At 34.9% G+C, this 12617-nt stretch overlaps 1 protein-coding gene across 4 annotated transcripts in view; it reads left to right on the plus strand.

Moving 5' to 3' along the window:
- LOC103045308 (E3 ubiquitin-protein ligase HECW1) overlaps positions 1 to 12617 on the plus strand; it is a 143902-nt gene that overhangs the window by 9258 nt on the left and 122027 nt on the right. For 2 of the 4 annotated variants that reach the window (XM_022673432.2, XM_049480419.1), the window contains exon 2: positions 6684 to 6741. The exons of the other annotated variants lie outside the window; for them this stretch is intronic. In XM_022673432.2, the coding sequence (XP_022529153.2) occupies positions 6715 to 6741 (27 nt within the window). In that variant the 5' untranslated portion in view covers positions 6684 to 6714. The remainder of the gene's footprint in view (positions 1 to 6683; positions 6742 to 12617) is intronic. 4 annotated transcript variants of the gene reach the window in all.

Genomic DNA, 12617 nt, shown 5'->3' on the forward strand with positions numbered 1-12617 from the left:
TTTTAAACTAAGCTATTGTCAAGGTCTCTACTCCTCCACAGAAAGAAAGATAGATGGATGGATGGATGGATGGATAGATAGACACTTTATTTATCCCGAAGGAAATTCAAGCATCCAGCAGCAACAACACAATACAATAAGAAACATACTCAGACAAATCAAAACACAGAAGAATAGAAAATATATAAGGCTATAAAAACACACAGAAAGAAACACACAGCTAATATAATGACATCACAGAGTATGAGCATGTACTATTTCAGTCTAGGTTGGCTTGGGATCTTTGTTGTTTTTCACCCTCCAGTATCTGTTTCAGTACTTTCTTAAACTAGCAGATGGGTATTCATGGCTAATAACAGATCAGACAATGTCATTTCAACACAAACGGTTATTATTGGCTTTTGAAAAGAAAATATTATTCATTATGCATTCACATAATAAAAAAATATCCCAATTATTCCAAAGCGAAAATACCTTTTGAAATAAACTGTTTTTGTCATTAAGACTTTCTGATACTGTTAACTCAGAGCATAGCATTTCACAAGCCATTAAAGTCCTACAGTCTCTGAGCGGAATAATGAACATGCACCTTCCAATTAAAGTCTTCTACAGATTTCTACAGGAAATCTCTTCTTTTTTTTCAAAAGAGTGAAAGAGCTGAAAAAAGAACAAAGCTAACACTCGAGGAGGAAGTGCAGCAGCTTTAAGGTTGTCGGAGAATGTAGTGAAGGAGAGTAGAGCTAATTAGCCATCGCCTGCCTCGTGAATACAGCACCCAAAGCCGCGCACGCTACAAAATTGAAACCCGGCACTTAAATATGATTATGTGGGATAATTATGCCAATAGGAGACACAGAGAAATGATCACTGTGGCCTTTCTTTCCCTTGGGGATGGCTTGCTGAGAAAGCTGCAGAGCCAGGAGGAGGGGTGATGTGGCTGCTTATCTGCTGTAGTTAATGAGCTCCATGGAGTCCTAACCTGACTAGGACAGTAATAGTGTGATCATGGCCAGGGGAACGAGAAAGAGCAGGTCTTCTTCTGAGTGTTCATGCTTGTTACAGACAGTCACTGATATATGTAAACCAACCTTAGAACTAGAGCTGGGCGATATGGTAACAAATTTTATATTACGATTATTGGCGATATTATCGTGGTACATTATTATTATCACAAAGTTTTGATTAGCAAATGAAATGCCTTAGCAGTGGCAAATTTATGAAGAACTGTTATCCAATACATTCTCATGCATAATACAGTGTTTTTTTTTTTGCTGTGCATAATTAAATTAAGCAGTATTTCTAGTGTACAGTACTAGAAATATGATACATGATTGTCATATTGCCCACTTTTATTTATGACTGCAGTTTGTTAGTACACTGTAAAAAAGGTTCTTGTAAAGTTAACTGTAATTTAATGGCAAAATATTGTAAAATTACAGTAATTCATTGTGGTTAGAGCTTAGATTCTCTGCCCAAACCTGACCCGAGATTTCCCACCACTTTCCTCAGGCTGAGTCGGGTCGGGTACATAGGCGTCTGTTTTTTAATGCTATTTTTATTTTATATAAAGCTGTGGCCTGATCACAATACATCAGCAATAAAGCAAATCAAACTGTATTTTAAATAAAAGTTGCACAAGTTATAAGGTTATAGTCACGCAGCTCTGGGGCTCACACACAGTTGACATGCAGCGCTGTGTGTATCTGTTCTTAAAAAACATTTTTTTTTAATAATAGGTCTATGCTTCTTTAGTGTTGCAATGTTAATTCACTTTTAATTATTTCTAAAAAGATTTCGCTCATTTAAACAGCCCGAAAATGTGTATAATAATTTTTTTTATAATTTTAATGATCTACTTACTAAAAAAATGTTAAATGTTAAAATTTGGCTCGGGCTCATAAAGACAGTTTATGGGGCGGTTTGTGGCCTGATCTAAGCTCTAATTGTATAATATATACTGTATAAAAGCAACAATAATTTACTGTAAACAAATTACAGCTTATTTAGAGTATGTTTTGACATGAAGAATTACATTATTATATTGTGATCATTCTTTACAATAACTCTACTGTACTTTAAATGTTTGTGATCTTTAGTTGATAATAAACTACTGTGGCTATACACTATACACTGTAAATTAACAGTACAATACTGGCAGCAGAGACACTGCAAAGCAAAGCATTGATAGAAACATCACAAACACCAATATCCCTTTTTTTTAAATTAAATGCAAGAAACATGTAGGAAAACTGTACTTTAAATCAGCCAATAGAAAAGCCTCAAAGATACAGGCATGCATCACGGTTTTCTTCTTTTTTTATAAAATGACTGTTTCAGAGATGATTTTTTGGCAAATTCATTGCTTTCTCTAATATTACACAAGACGGGAATTGACAGGCAAGGTAATGTTTATTCTATGGTTATGTTTGGGTGTGTGTGCACTGTGTGTATGTGAAGTGTAACACAGTGTGCAGTGTTGTGTAAAGTCTTCTGAAGGCCGTCAGTGTCATTGGATTGGAGCCTACGGTGTCAGTGGGTTAGCAGGCAGGCAGGCAGTCAGACAGGCATCCCCCAGTGTGGTGCATGCAGTGCCTTCCTCTGCTGCTGTAAATTCAGCTGTGTGCTCAGTTGTAGAGTCGTCACTAAGCCACAGGACGCTACTAGCACATTCAACTCCACAGAGAGTCATTATGTGTGTCACAGCACAATGAAACCATTTCTCTCGCAGGCTGCTGTAGGATGCTTTTCAAAGCATTGTTAAGATAAATGAGAAATAAAGGGCATCATTAGGAGCTGCCAGTAAGAGTCTATTATCCGCCATTCTTTTATGGCGTGTTGGTCTATTGCCCGCTGTTGTTTTATAGTCTGATGGTCTCTATACAACTACAATAAATGCGTGCGGTTCAAAGCAATGTTCTCACAATTGTTGAAAAGCATGATTTACTGTTAAATGCATTAGTGCGTTTGTGTTTGTGCATTAGTGAATTTGCTCTTGTAAAAGGAGATATGATGTCCTTTTCTGTGCTCATCTTCTATTGATGTGCTTTAGACTGTGAATGATAATGATTTATTTGTGCATAATATTTAAGATTCACTACAAAGACTATTTAAAAAAATAGATTGAACCCGTAAATAATATGGTCATTATACAGTTATAAAGCCTCCTTTTATAAATTACTTAATTTTATTAAGGTAAAGATGTTTCAAAGTCTCAAATACTCAAAGTCTTGGTTTGGCCTCCTGGCATTTTGGAATTTATGGTTTAATAATATTAAATATCCTGCTGGAATCTTGATTTAGCATAGATACCTTCTTTATGATATTTATTTGTTTATAGCAGTAGCTCAATCAGTCTGCATTCACTCAGAATATGATACGACCTTAAATCATCTTATAAGAAATGACATGAAAAGAAAAGCCAATTCTAAAACTCCTAAAAACAAGTGGGTGTGGCCGAATAAGGTGAATATATTTTTATACATGGTCCATGATATTAATTAGGCAATTACCTCATGTTCAGAACTTCAGGGCTGGGCAATATGAGAGAAATAAGAAAAATTGCGATGTATGCCATATTATGAATCTTAAAAACCTTAATAAAGCATACTGTTAAAGTATCAGTGTTTCTTTATTTTAACTGCTCTAGATGTGTTAAGAGATATGGGCCCTATGTTAGTGATCTATAGATGATCTGTCAATACTGTGCAATACCACACCCCGTGCAGCTTGAATTAGGGCAAGTCTTTATATAATATATAAAATATATTGATGGGAAAAGTACACGCATTGAGGATGCACCTGTGTTGCCGAGTCACTGCCAAGATAGCAATGAACGTCTGATGGTTGACGCTGGCTAGGTTTCGTTTTTTTAGTCAGTGGTGCACCTGTGTTTTCCGTTGCCAGGAGACCATCAAACCCACCTGTGAGTATATATATATATATATATATATATATATATATATATATACAAGGCAGACACACCGTGTAAAAATAGACGATTTTTACGATTTTTAAAAATAGCAATGAGCTTCGTGACGCACCTTGCACAGGGTGTAAGAGAGGGCCCATAATGTTTGTGTGACAATCCTTTCTGTTCCGAACCCTAACTACTTAATAGTTTAAATTACCTGCATGTTCTTTTTTCAGAGTTAAATCACACACCAACAGTAACCTGCACAGCAAATGTTACATTTCCATTGTTTCTATTTTTTTTTTTATTATGTATTTTGGTATATTGTCAATGATATTAACAATATATTGCCTTGTCCTATTCTGAACTAAACATATCCACTTAAATTAATTTCTGCTGTATTATTGTAAAAATTTGTTTCTAGCATTCACACCATCAGGTTCTTCGTAGACATTCTTAAAACATTCATTATATTGTATTATGTGGTGCTGTGAGATGATATTACAGGACTGTACTGGTAGCTGGCCAGTTCAGTCAGTGGTGTTACGGGAAGTCCAGTGCTGAGGAGAGTGAATAGTTTTCTGCATTAGCGAGTGGAAAAATGCACTCTCTTTATCAGAAACTTGATGAGCTGGGATTCCCATATGCTGCCTAATTCAACTTAATAATGTAGGACGGCACGCCTAAGAGTGGGATGATATTCTCTGCCTCAGACATCCTCCAAATCTAATTTACGTGTCTTTCTTTCGGCTATGGATCTGTCTTCTCTGAATAAAGCGTCAGATTAACTTTGGTTTTCCATCTGGACTGAAGCTAGAAGGAGTGTAATAATACACAAAATTAAATATTTCGATTTTATGATGAGCAGCAATCAAGAGCCGAAAATATGTTAAAATTATTATGTTAATATTTTCACTTAACAGTGCACATTACTTTCAGATACACTGTTATATTCTGAGGTCAGAAATCTTATTAGTCAGGTCATTCAGATATGGGCTTATCACCCATTTTAGTTGTATAGGCTTCACTTAGATGCTTAGGTTTGATTACTTTCAGTGGTTATCATGAAACCCTGCAACATGAAAGATACTCTGATACATAAGGAGACTTCTAAAGAAATATTAGTGATTATTAAAGTTGTTATACAGGTTTTAGTGCAGTTTTTATGCAGTTACTTACTTTGCAGGAGAAATTTAATCAATACAGTGTCTGGCTTTTACTACGGTGGTCTGGGTTTGTGGGTTTGACCTTTGCTCTGGTCACTGTCTGGCAGGAACTTAGGTGTGTTGTTTCCTCAGAATGAAGCAAATATAAGGATGGATAGATGGACTTTCATTCTTTTCGGCTTCAATTGTTAATGAAGTCAAAGCAAAATTATTATTATGTAGTATGCTACGCAATCGATGCACTATATCAGCATCTGTAAAACCAAAATATTGAAGAACAAACGCTATTTGTTTCTTTTCCTTTGATTTAAAGAAACCTTGCTAATTGAGTTCATTAAGACTGTGATTTATTTCTCTGTTTACACTGTTCTTTTTTCAGTTGCATTTAGTTTTATTTTACTGAAATGTCTAACTTTCTTTTGCAGGTTTCGTCTATTTGTTGACTTTTCGGTTTATGTTCAGTAGTAGTGAAGAATATGACAATATGCTATTGGAGTTGATAGATTACATTATCTTACTGTTTAGGTGCAGGATGTTGGGTATCATTAGTCTTATCTTAAAGATTTGGAATAATTAAACGACCACTCTTTGGTCACTAAATAAAATATATATTTACAAGGTTTTGCTAACACTGAGTTTGTTTATAGCACTGGCCTTTAGCTCCCCTCTAGGGGTGGGCGATATGGTCCTAAAATAATATCAAGATATTTCATGGTATTTTCGCGATAACGATACTCTTGGTGATATGACAAAACAATGAATGAAAAACATCTTAATAAAAATACACTACTGCAATTAAATGAAAATTATTTTTTTATTCCACACAATATGACATGGCACAGCCCTAACTGAGATATTAAAAAAATACAATAGTTTTATCAGATTTGTAACAGAAGTCAATGATCCAGAATGCCATGATATTAATAATGCACTCCATATATCTCCATATATCTAGGATTAAAGTTAAATAAATAATCCTGGACAGATATAATCTGTCTCTAGTAGATATATAATTAGGAATGAGAACAGTGTGAATTTTTCTTTTGCTAAAAATACCCCTAATCCTCTCTGATCTATCAAAATATTGGCTTATGTGTTGGATTTAGGTTGGAGTTGCCGAAAGAGAGATCTTGAGGAAGAGGGTTATGGATTACTGAACTATATTTATTTGTTTTTAATGTAGGAGTAATGTTTAATCCATTTGTTCTTGTTTCCAACTTTAGAAAAATATGAGTATGACATTAAATTACCTGTGTTCTGTATTTTTTTCTGAAATGGATTGGTGTATATCAACACTAACACCATAAATCCAGATGTATCCATTCCAGGTCTGAAGGGCCTTTGTAAGGGTTTTGCTTAAACACAACTACTAAATTACTAAAGTAGTGTTCTAAGCAAATCATGTAAATAATATGCACCACTACCACCATAATTAAAACCCCTAAAGCATAGACCCTCCTCCTAGCTCTTGAAATGCAGGGTCTGTTCACCAGGTAATTCTAACTGAATTACCATAAACAGGGAACACTGTTCTAAAAGGTTTACAGATGCAGGTAAATAAATGATGGAACTGGATTTTGTCAGTAACCTCTTGACCTTCTTCTCAGGATTTGATGTGCTTTGAGTTGGCGAGTCAATATGCTGCTGCACCTGTGTAATGTTAAGGTTAGTGCTCTTTCTTTATTCGCTGAACATGAGATATACATAATCATCATCATCATCAACATTCTCATCTTCATCGTCCCCATCCTCCTGGTCTCACAACGTACCACCTTCTGTGAACATCAAGACTCAAGGTGGTGTCATCTTAGCTGTGAACATCTGTGTGTAAGGTATCCATTTGATGTGTGTAATTGCAATGCTTTGTATGTGTTTCTTTAGCTATGGATCTCAACATCTTGGCTGCATTTTTTCAGTCAGATTTAAGAGGTAGAGTCACCAGGAATGGCGTTCAGTTAACAGCTGTGCTAAACTGGCCACGAGTTAATTACTTGAATTTCTTGTCCCTTTTAATGTGTTTAAGAGCATCAGTTGTAAATTTGTGAAGAGGTAGATCTGGTATACAGTGAATGGCTCTAAATGAGTAATGTTTTAATCCATATTATGGCAAGATCTACTCAACTAAGTAAAGAACAAAAAATACTTTAAGAAATATAGGTCAGAAAATCAGAACTTTGAAATTATTTAATTTCATTATGATGAAACTGGCTCTCATCAGGACCAAGACCAAGAGTTATAGTTCATCAGTCTTCAACCTCAGAAACTGCAAATTAACATCACCCCGGATAAAAGCCACTAAATGATTGACAGAGTACTTTGGTATTATTAACAAATTTAATTTACTACATATGTTTTCTTATGTGTTCCTTCATAGTATAGATGACTTCAGTATTAATTTACAATGTAGGAAAAAAAATAAAAATAAAAGCACAGAATAAGAAGGTGTGTCCAAACTTTTGACTGGTACTGTATGTTAAAGCCTGTAGGCAAAATTAAACTATGTAAATAATGAAAAATAAAATATTAAATATATTTAGATATGTCCAAAATTAAAGAATAATGGTTATCATTGATGTTAACTCACCTAAGGTCAATCAATGTATCTAAACTTGGAGTAAAATGAATGATATTGGGCAGATATAATTGGCCTCTGGTAGGTATGTCATGGAAAAAAAAAAATTGATATCAAAGAAAAAAAATTGTGATGCAAAAATATATAAATGTAATATATTGTACAGCCCTATTTCTGTGTAATATCTAAAATAGTTTACCCCTGTATAGCACACTTCTTTCTGTTTCAGTTGAAACTCGGTTTGCAGATCATTATCCTCGTATATATATTTGTATGAATATTGGACGATTAAAAAAAAGATCCCAAAGACAGTTGAAATTTTCGACTCTGAAGTTGAGAGAAACCCAGACATGCAGAGTCTAAACTGGATGAGCCTTTTTTCTCAACACAAGCCTCCCTGTGGAATTGATTTCAAAATATTATGCAAATATTTACTTTAAGATTCTGGTCTATGTTGACATTATTGTGTCATGCATTTCCTGGAGATTTATCAAATTCACTTTCATGCTCTGATTCTCCCATTCCCCTTTCCCAAAAATGTTCTCAAGCCCACAGGAGAACAGTAGTGGAGAACAGTAGTGGAGAACAGTAGGGCTGTGTATTAGCAAGAATTTGGCGATACGATATTTATCCCATTGCAGGGGTTATGATTTAATATATCACAATATATTGTGATATCGTAAGCATGGTGATATATTGCTATGGTTTTAAATCCAACTATAGGAAAAGTCATAGTATAGAAAGTATAAATAGCATAAATCATACCATCATATATATTAATCCTGAGTTTACATTTGATTCAGTAATAACAGTGGGGCCTAGTGGCAGAATACGGCACTTCTGTCTAATGGCTGGGTTTAAACACAACACTGTGTTAATTACTACCTGTCACCAACTCTTCTGTAATGTAAACTACTAATTAAAAATTTATACTGTATTGCAAAACAGAATATTGCAATACTTTTAATCTATCAGTGTTTTCTCAAACCCCTATAGAACAGACCTATTATAATTGTTAGTATTCTGAGTAAACTCAATATTGTGTCAACATTTATAGAAATACTCTTACTGAGTCTTCCTTACTGATAGGAATACATTTATTGACCAGCTCTTCTGGCATTATGAAGTGATTAGTTAATTGAGGGGTTGTAGATAAATGATAGATTATTGAATAGGTTAAGATAAATAATAGATAATTGAGTTGGTGTAGATAAATGATAGATAATTGAGTAGGTGTAGATAAATGCTAGATAATTGAGTAGGTGTAGATAAATGCTAGATAATTGAGTAGGTGTAGATAAATGATAGATAATTGAGTAGGTGTAGATAAATGATAGATAATTGAGTAGGTGTAGATAAATGATAGATCATTGAGTAGGTGTAGGTAAATGATAGATAATTGAGTAGGTGTAGATAAATGATAGATAATTGAGTAGGTGTAGATAAATGATAGATAATTGAGTAGGTGTATGTAAATGATAGGTGTAGATAAATGATAGATAATTGAGTAGGTGTAGATAAATGATAGGTGTAGATAAATGATAGGTGTAGATAAATGATAGATAATTGAGTAGGTGTAGATAAATGATAGGTGTAGATTAATGATAGATAATTGAGTAGGTGTAGGTAAATGATAGGTGTAGATAAATGATAGATAATTGAGTAGGTGTAGATAAATGATAGGTGTAGATAAATGATAGGTGTAGATAAATGATAGATAATTGAGTAGGTGTAGATAAATGATAGGTGTAGATAAATGATAGATAATTGAGTAGGTGTAGATAAATGATAGATAATTGAGTAGGTGTAGATAAATGATAGGTGTAGATAATGATAGATAATTGAGTAGGTGTAGAAAAATTATAGATAATTGAGTAGGTGTAGATAAATGATAGATAATTGAGTAGGTGTAGAAAAATGATAGATAATTGAGTAGGTGTAGATACATGATAGGTGTAGATAATGATAGATAATTGAGTAGGTGTAGAAAAATTATAGATAATTGAGTAGGTGTAGATAAATGATAGGTGTAGATAAATGATAGGTGTAGATAAATGATAGGTGTAGATAAATGATAGATAATTGAGTAGGTGTAGATAAATGATAGATAATTGAGTAGGTGTAGATAAATGATAGGTGTAGATAATGATAGATAATTGAGTAGGTGTAGAAAAATTATAGATAATTGAGTAGGTGTAGATAAATGATAGGTGTAGATAAATGATAGATAATTGAGTAGGTGTAGATAAATGATAGATAATTGAGTTGGTGTAGATAAATGATAGATAATTGAGTTGGTGTAGATAGATGATAGATAATTGAGTAGGTTTAAATAAATGACAGATAATTAAGTAGGTGTAGATAAATGCTAGATAATTGAGTTGATGTAAAGGTATTTCTAATAAAGTACTTTATTAATTTGGAAATGTTTTGCATTCAAAAGAAAGCATTGGAGCTCCCAAATGGGGCAACTGTCTAAAATGATTTATGCCACAGCCTCAGGGATCTAAGTGAGCAGAATTGACCTTACTATCTCTACAAGGGTATTGTACTGTAAGAGAGCCCAGTTACACAATTTAAACTATGAATTATGATCATGCGCATGGTCAAAATCAATATGTTATATTTACATTTAATTAATTAATCGTGACAGATTCAGTCATGACATTGTGATAGCATCTGTCTGGTCTGTCCAGTATAAACTGATGACATTTCTATTCACTGCGAGTGTGTCATTCACTCAAATGGTCTTTTTCTCCTCACTCATCCTGTACTTGGCTTTGTTTGCACAGGGCCAATTCTTATTTACACGGTTTTGCCCTGAAATGGCATCTGGATTTTCAGTTCACTTTGCTAAAGGTCAGGTTCTCAGGCTTGTGAATGTCAGGAACAAGTCAGAAATACATCCCAGCTGTGTTGAGAAGAAGAGATCAATGCAACAGTGGCAGTGATTAGTCATCCAGGCTTAACCTTATACTAAAATCCCATTTGAACTCGGATGCCTCGATGTCTGAATTTCCTTATTCCAAGTAGAAACTTTCAACTAGAGTATTCCTAGAAGTTGTTTTTTATGCTTGGGAGAGCCAAAATCCAAAATCCAAGATGGCTGCCATGCACGTCAACAATAGCAGCAGAGACGTTTTCACTTAGGAGACAAACCACTGGCTGAAATATGAATGAAATATGAAGTTTTCACTCTACGGATACGAAGTCCTGCCGTTTAACTGCAAGCAGAGGAAGGTCAGCCTACTAGAGGGGAAGATCCACTCAATGTGGAGATGCACAGATGCAAATTAAAATGTACTTTATAATAATAATAATAATATTTTATTTCCTGAAAACTTAAAGCACTTTACAACACAGACATAGACAAAAGGTAAAGTGCATAAGAACAAGCATGCATTCAGCTTGTATTCAGGTGACCTGCTTCCTGAAAGTGTCATGTGCTGTGTTAAGTGATCAGGATTGGGTGTGATGTCAATGTGTGGTGCATTCTGGGCAATGTAGTCCGGATGCTGTAGATCACTGGCAGAGCTGAGTGTGGGAGAGATGAGAGTTCTTTCAGCACCATGGTGTGACAGTTATTAACTAGAAGTAGAAGCTCAGCGATTGGCCAGCGGTGGCTCAGTGGTTGGGCTGTGGTGGCTAAGCGATTTGAGCACCTGGCCATTGATATCAAGGTGGTGGGTTTGATAGCCGTGTTTGGTGGGCCACCACTGTTGGGCCCTAAATTATTCTCTGGTTGGCTGCTGACCACTCTGTCAAAAAATGAAAACTTGCAATATGTTTTAGATGCATTCTCCAAAAAACCCTGGAGAATGATCATAAAACCAGTACTGACAAACGCCGAAGTATTTAACTAAACTGATTATTTTTTTGGAAATGGATTGAAATATTGTAAATTTATCTGCAAATTTAACTGGAACGCTGTGAACTCAGGTGTGATGTCATTTGCAGCTCTGACATCCAGCTTCAGAGGTAAATGGAGCGCAGCATTAGTCTATGAATACCTGGATAGAGCTTCATAATAGGTAGCAATCAGTGTGTGGAGTAGAATTCCCTGGAAAGCACAGTAATGTGAGCCATTTCCTCACTTACTCTGCGTCAGCAGGACTCTAACAGAACTACTCCCAGTATTATCAGTAACTGGGGCAATTTAAAAGTGTATGGCAGTAAAGCAGAGTGGTAGAGTTTGTGAAGAGCACTGTGAAGTGGCTTTCTAGAGACCAGCCCAGAGCTTCCGTTCTGCTCAATGCTTCATTTATAGAGAAAGAACGATAAGGGCAGGATCTTTTGCAGCATGTTAGGGAGTGTTCTTCCTCTGTAGCTCTCTGACCTGTTCAGAGTGATGTTACTGCGCTGAGTGAGTGTGTGTTTCTTACTGAAAAAATGTAATACATTCAAAAGAATTTTAAATGATAACATCATTTGCACATCATTTAAATGTAGAACATCACAGATATTGTCGAAAAATTGTCAAAAAAAGTCCAGCCTATAGAATAGGACCCTTTAGAGCCGATGGGCACAAACGTATTGACACCATTCCTAATGACAGGCTTGGTCTAGAAGGGTGTTTAACCCCCAATGTTGATCTGTGGACCATGGAATGATCTATGTTCTCTGGAATGATGATACTCCATCCAAAACTTTGAGTTATGGGTATGAGTTGGGGATAAGGTAGGGTGATTATCAAGGTTCTCTTGTTGCTGAATGCAGTCAGATCCTCACAGCAATGCTGTACATGAGTTAAAAGTCTTTTCTGAACAGTAGAGACAGTAACTCTAACAAAAGCTGAATAAACTGTAATATCTTTCATTTTAGAAGAAACAAAAAAATAGCAGGTGTCCTAATAATTTTGACCATATAGTTTATACATTGTATGTATGTAAAACAGTATTTATTAATTCATAATTTACATGTGATGAAGAGAAATAAATCTATAGTACTATAAACCTATGTAACTTTATTT

Source organism: Astyanax mexicanus, chromosome 6, assembly GCF_023375975.1.
Source record: "Astyanax mexicanus isolate ESR-SI-001 chromosome 6, AstMex3_surface, whole genome shotgun sequence".
NCBI lineage: Eukaryota > Metazoa > Chordata > Actinopteri > Characiformes > Acestrorhamphidae > Astyanax > Astyanax mexicanus.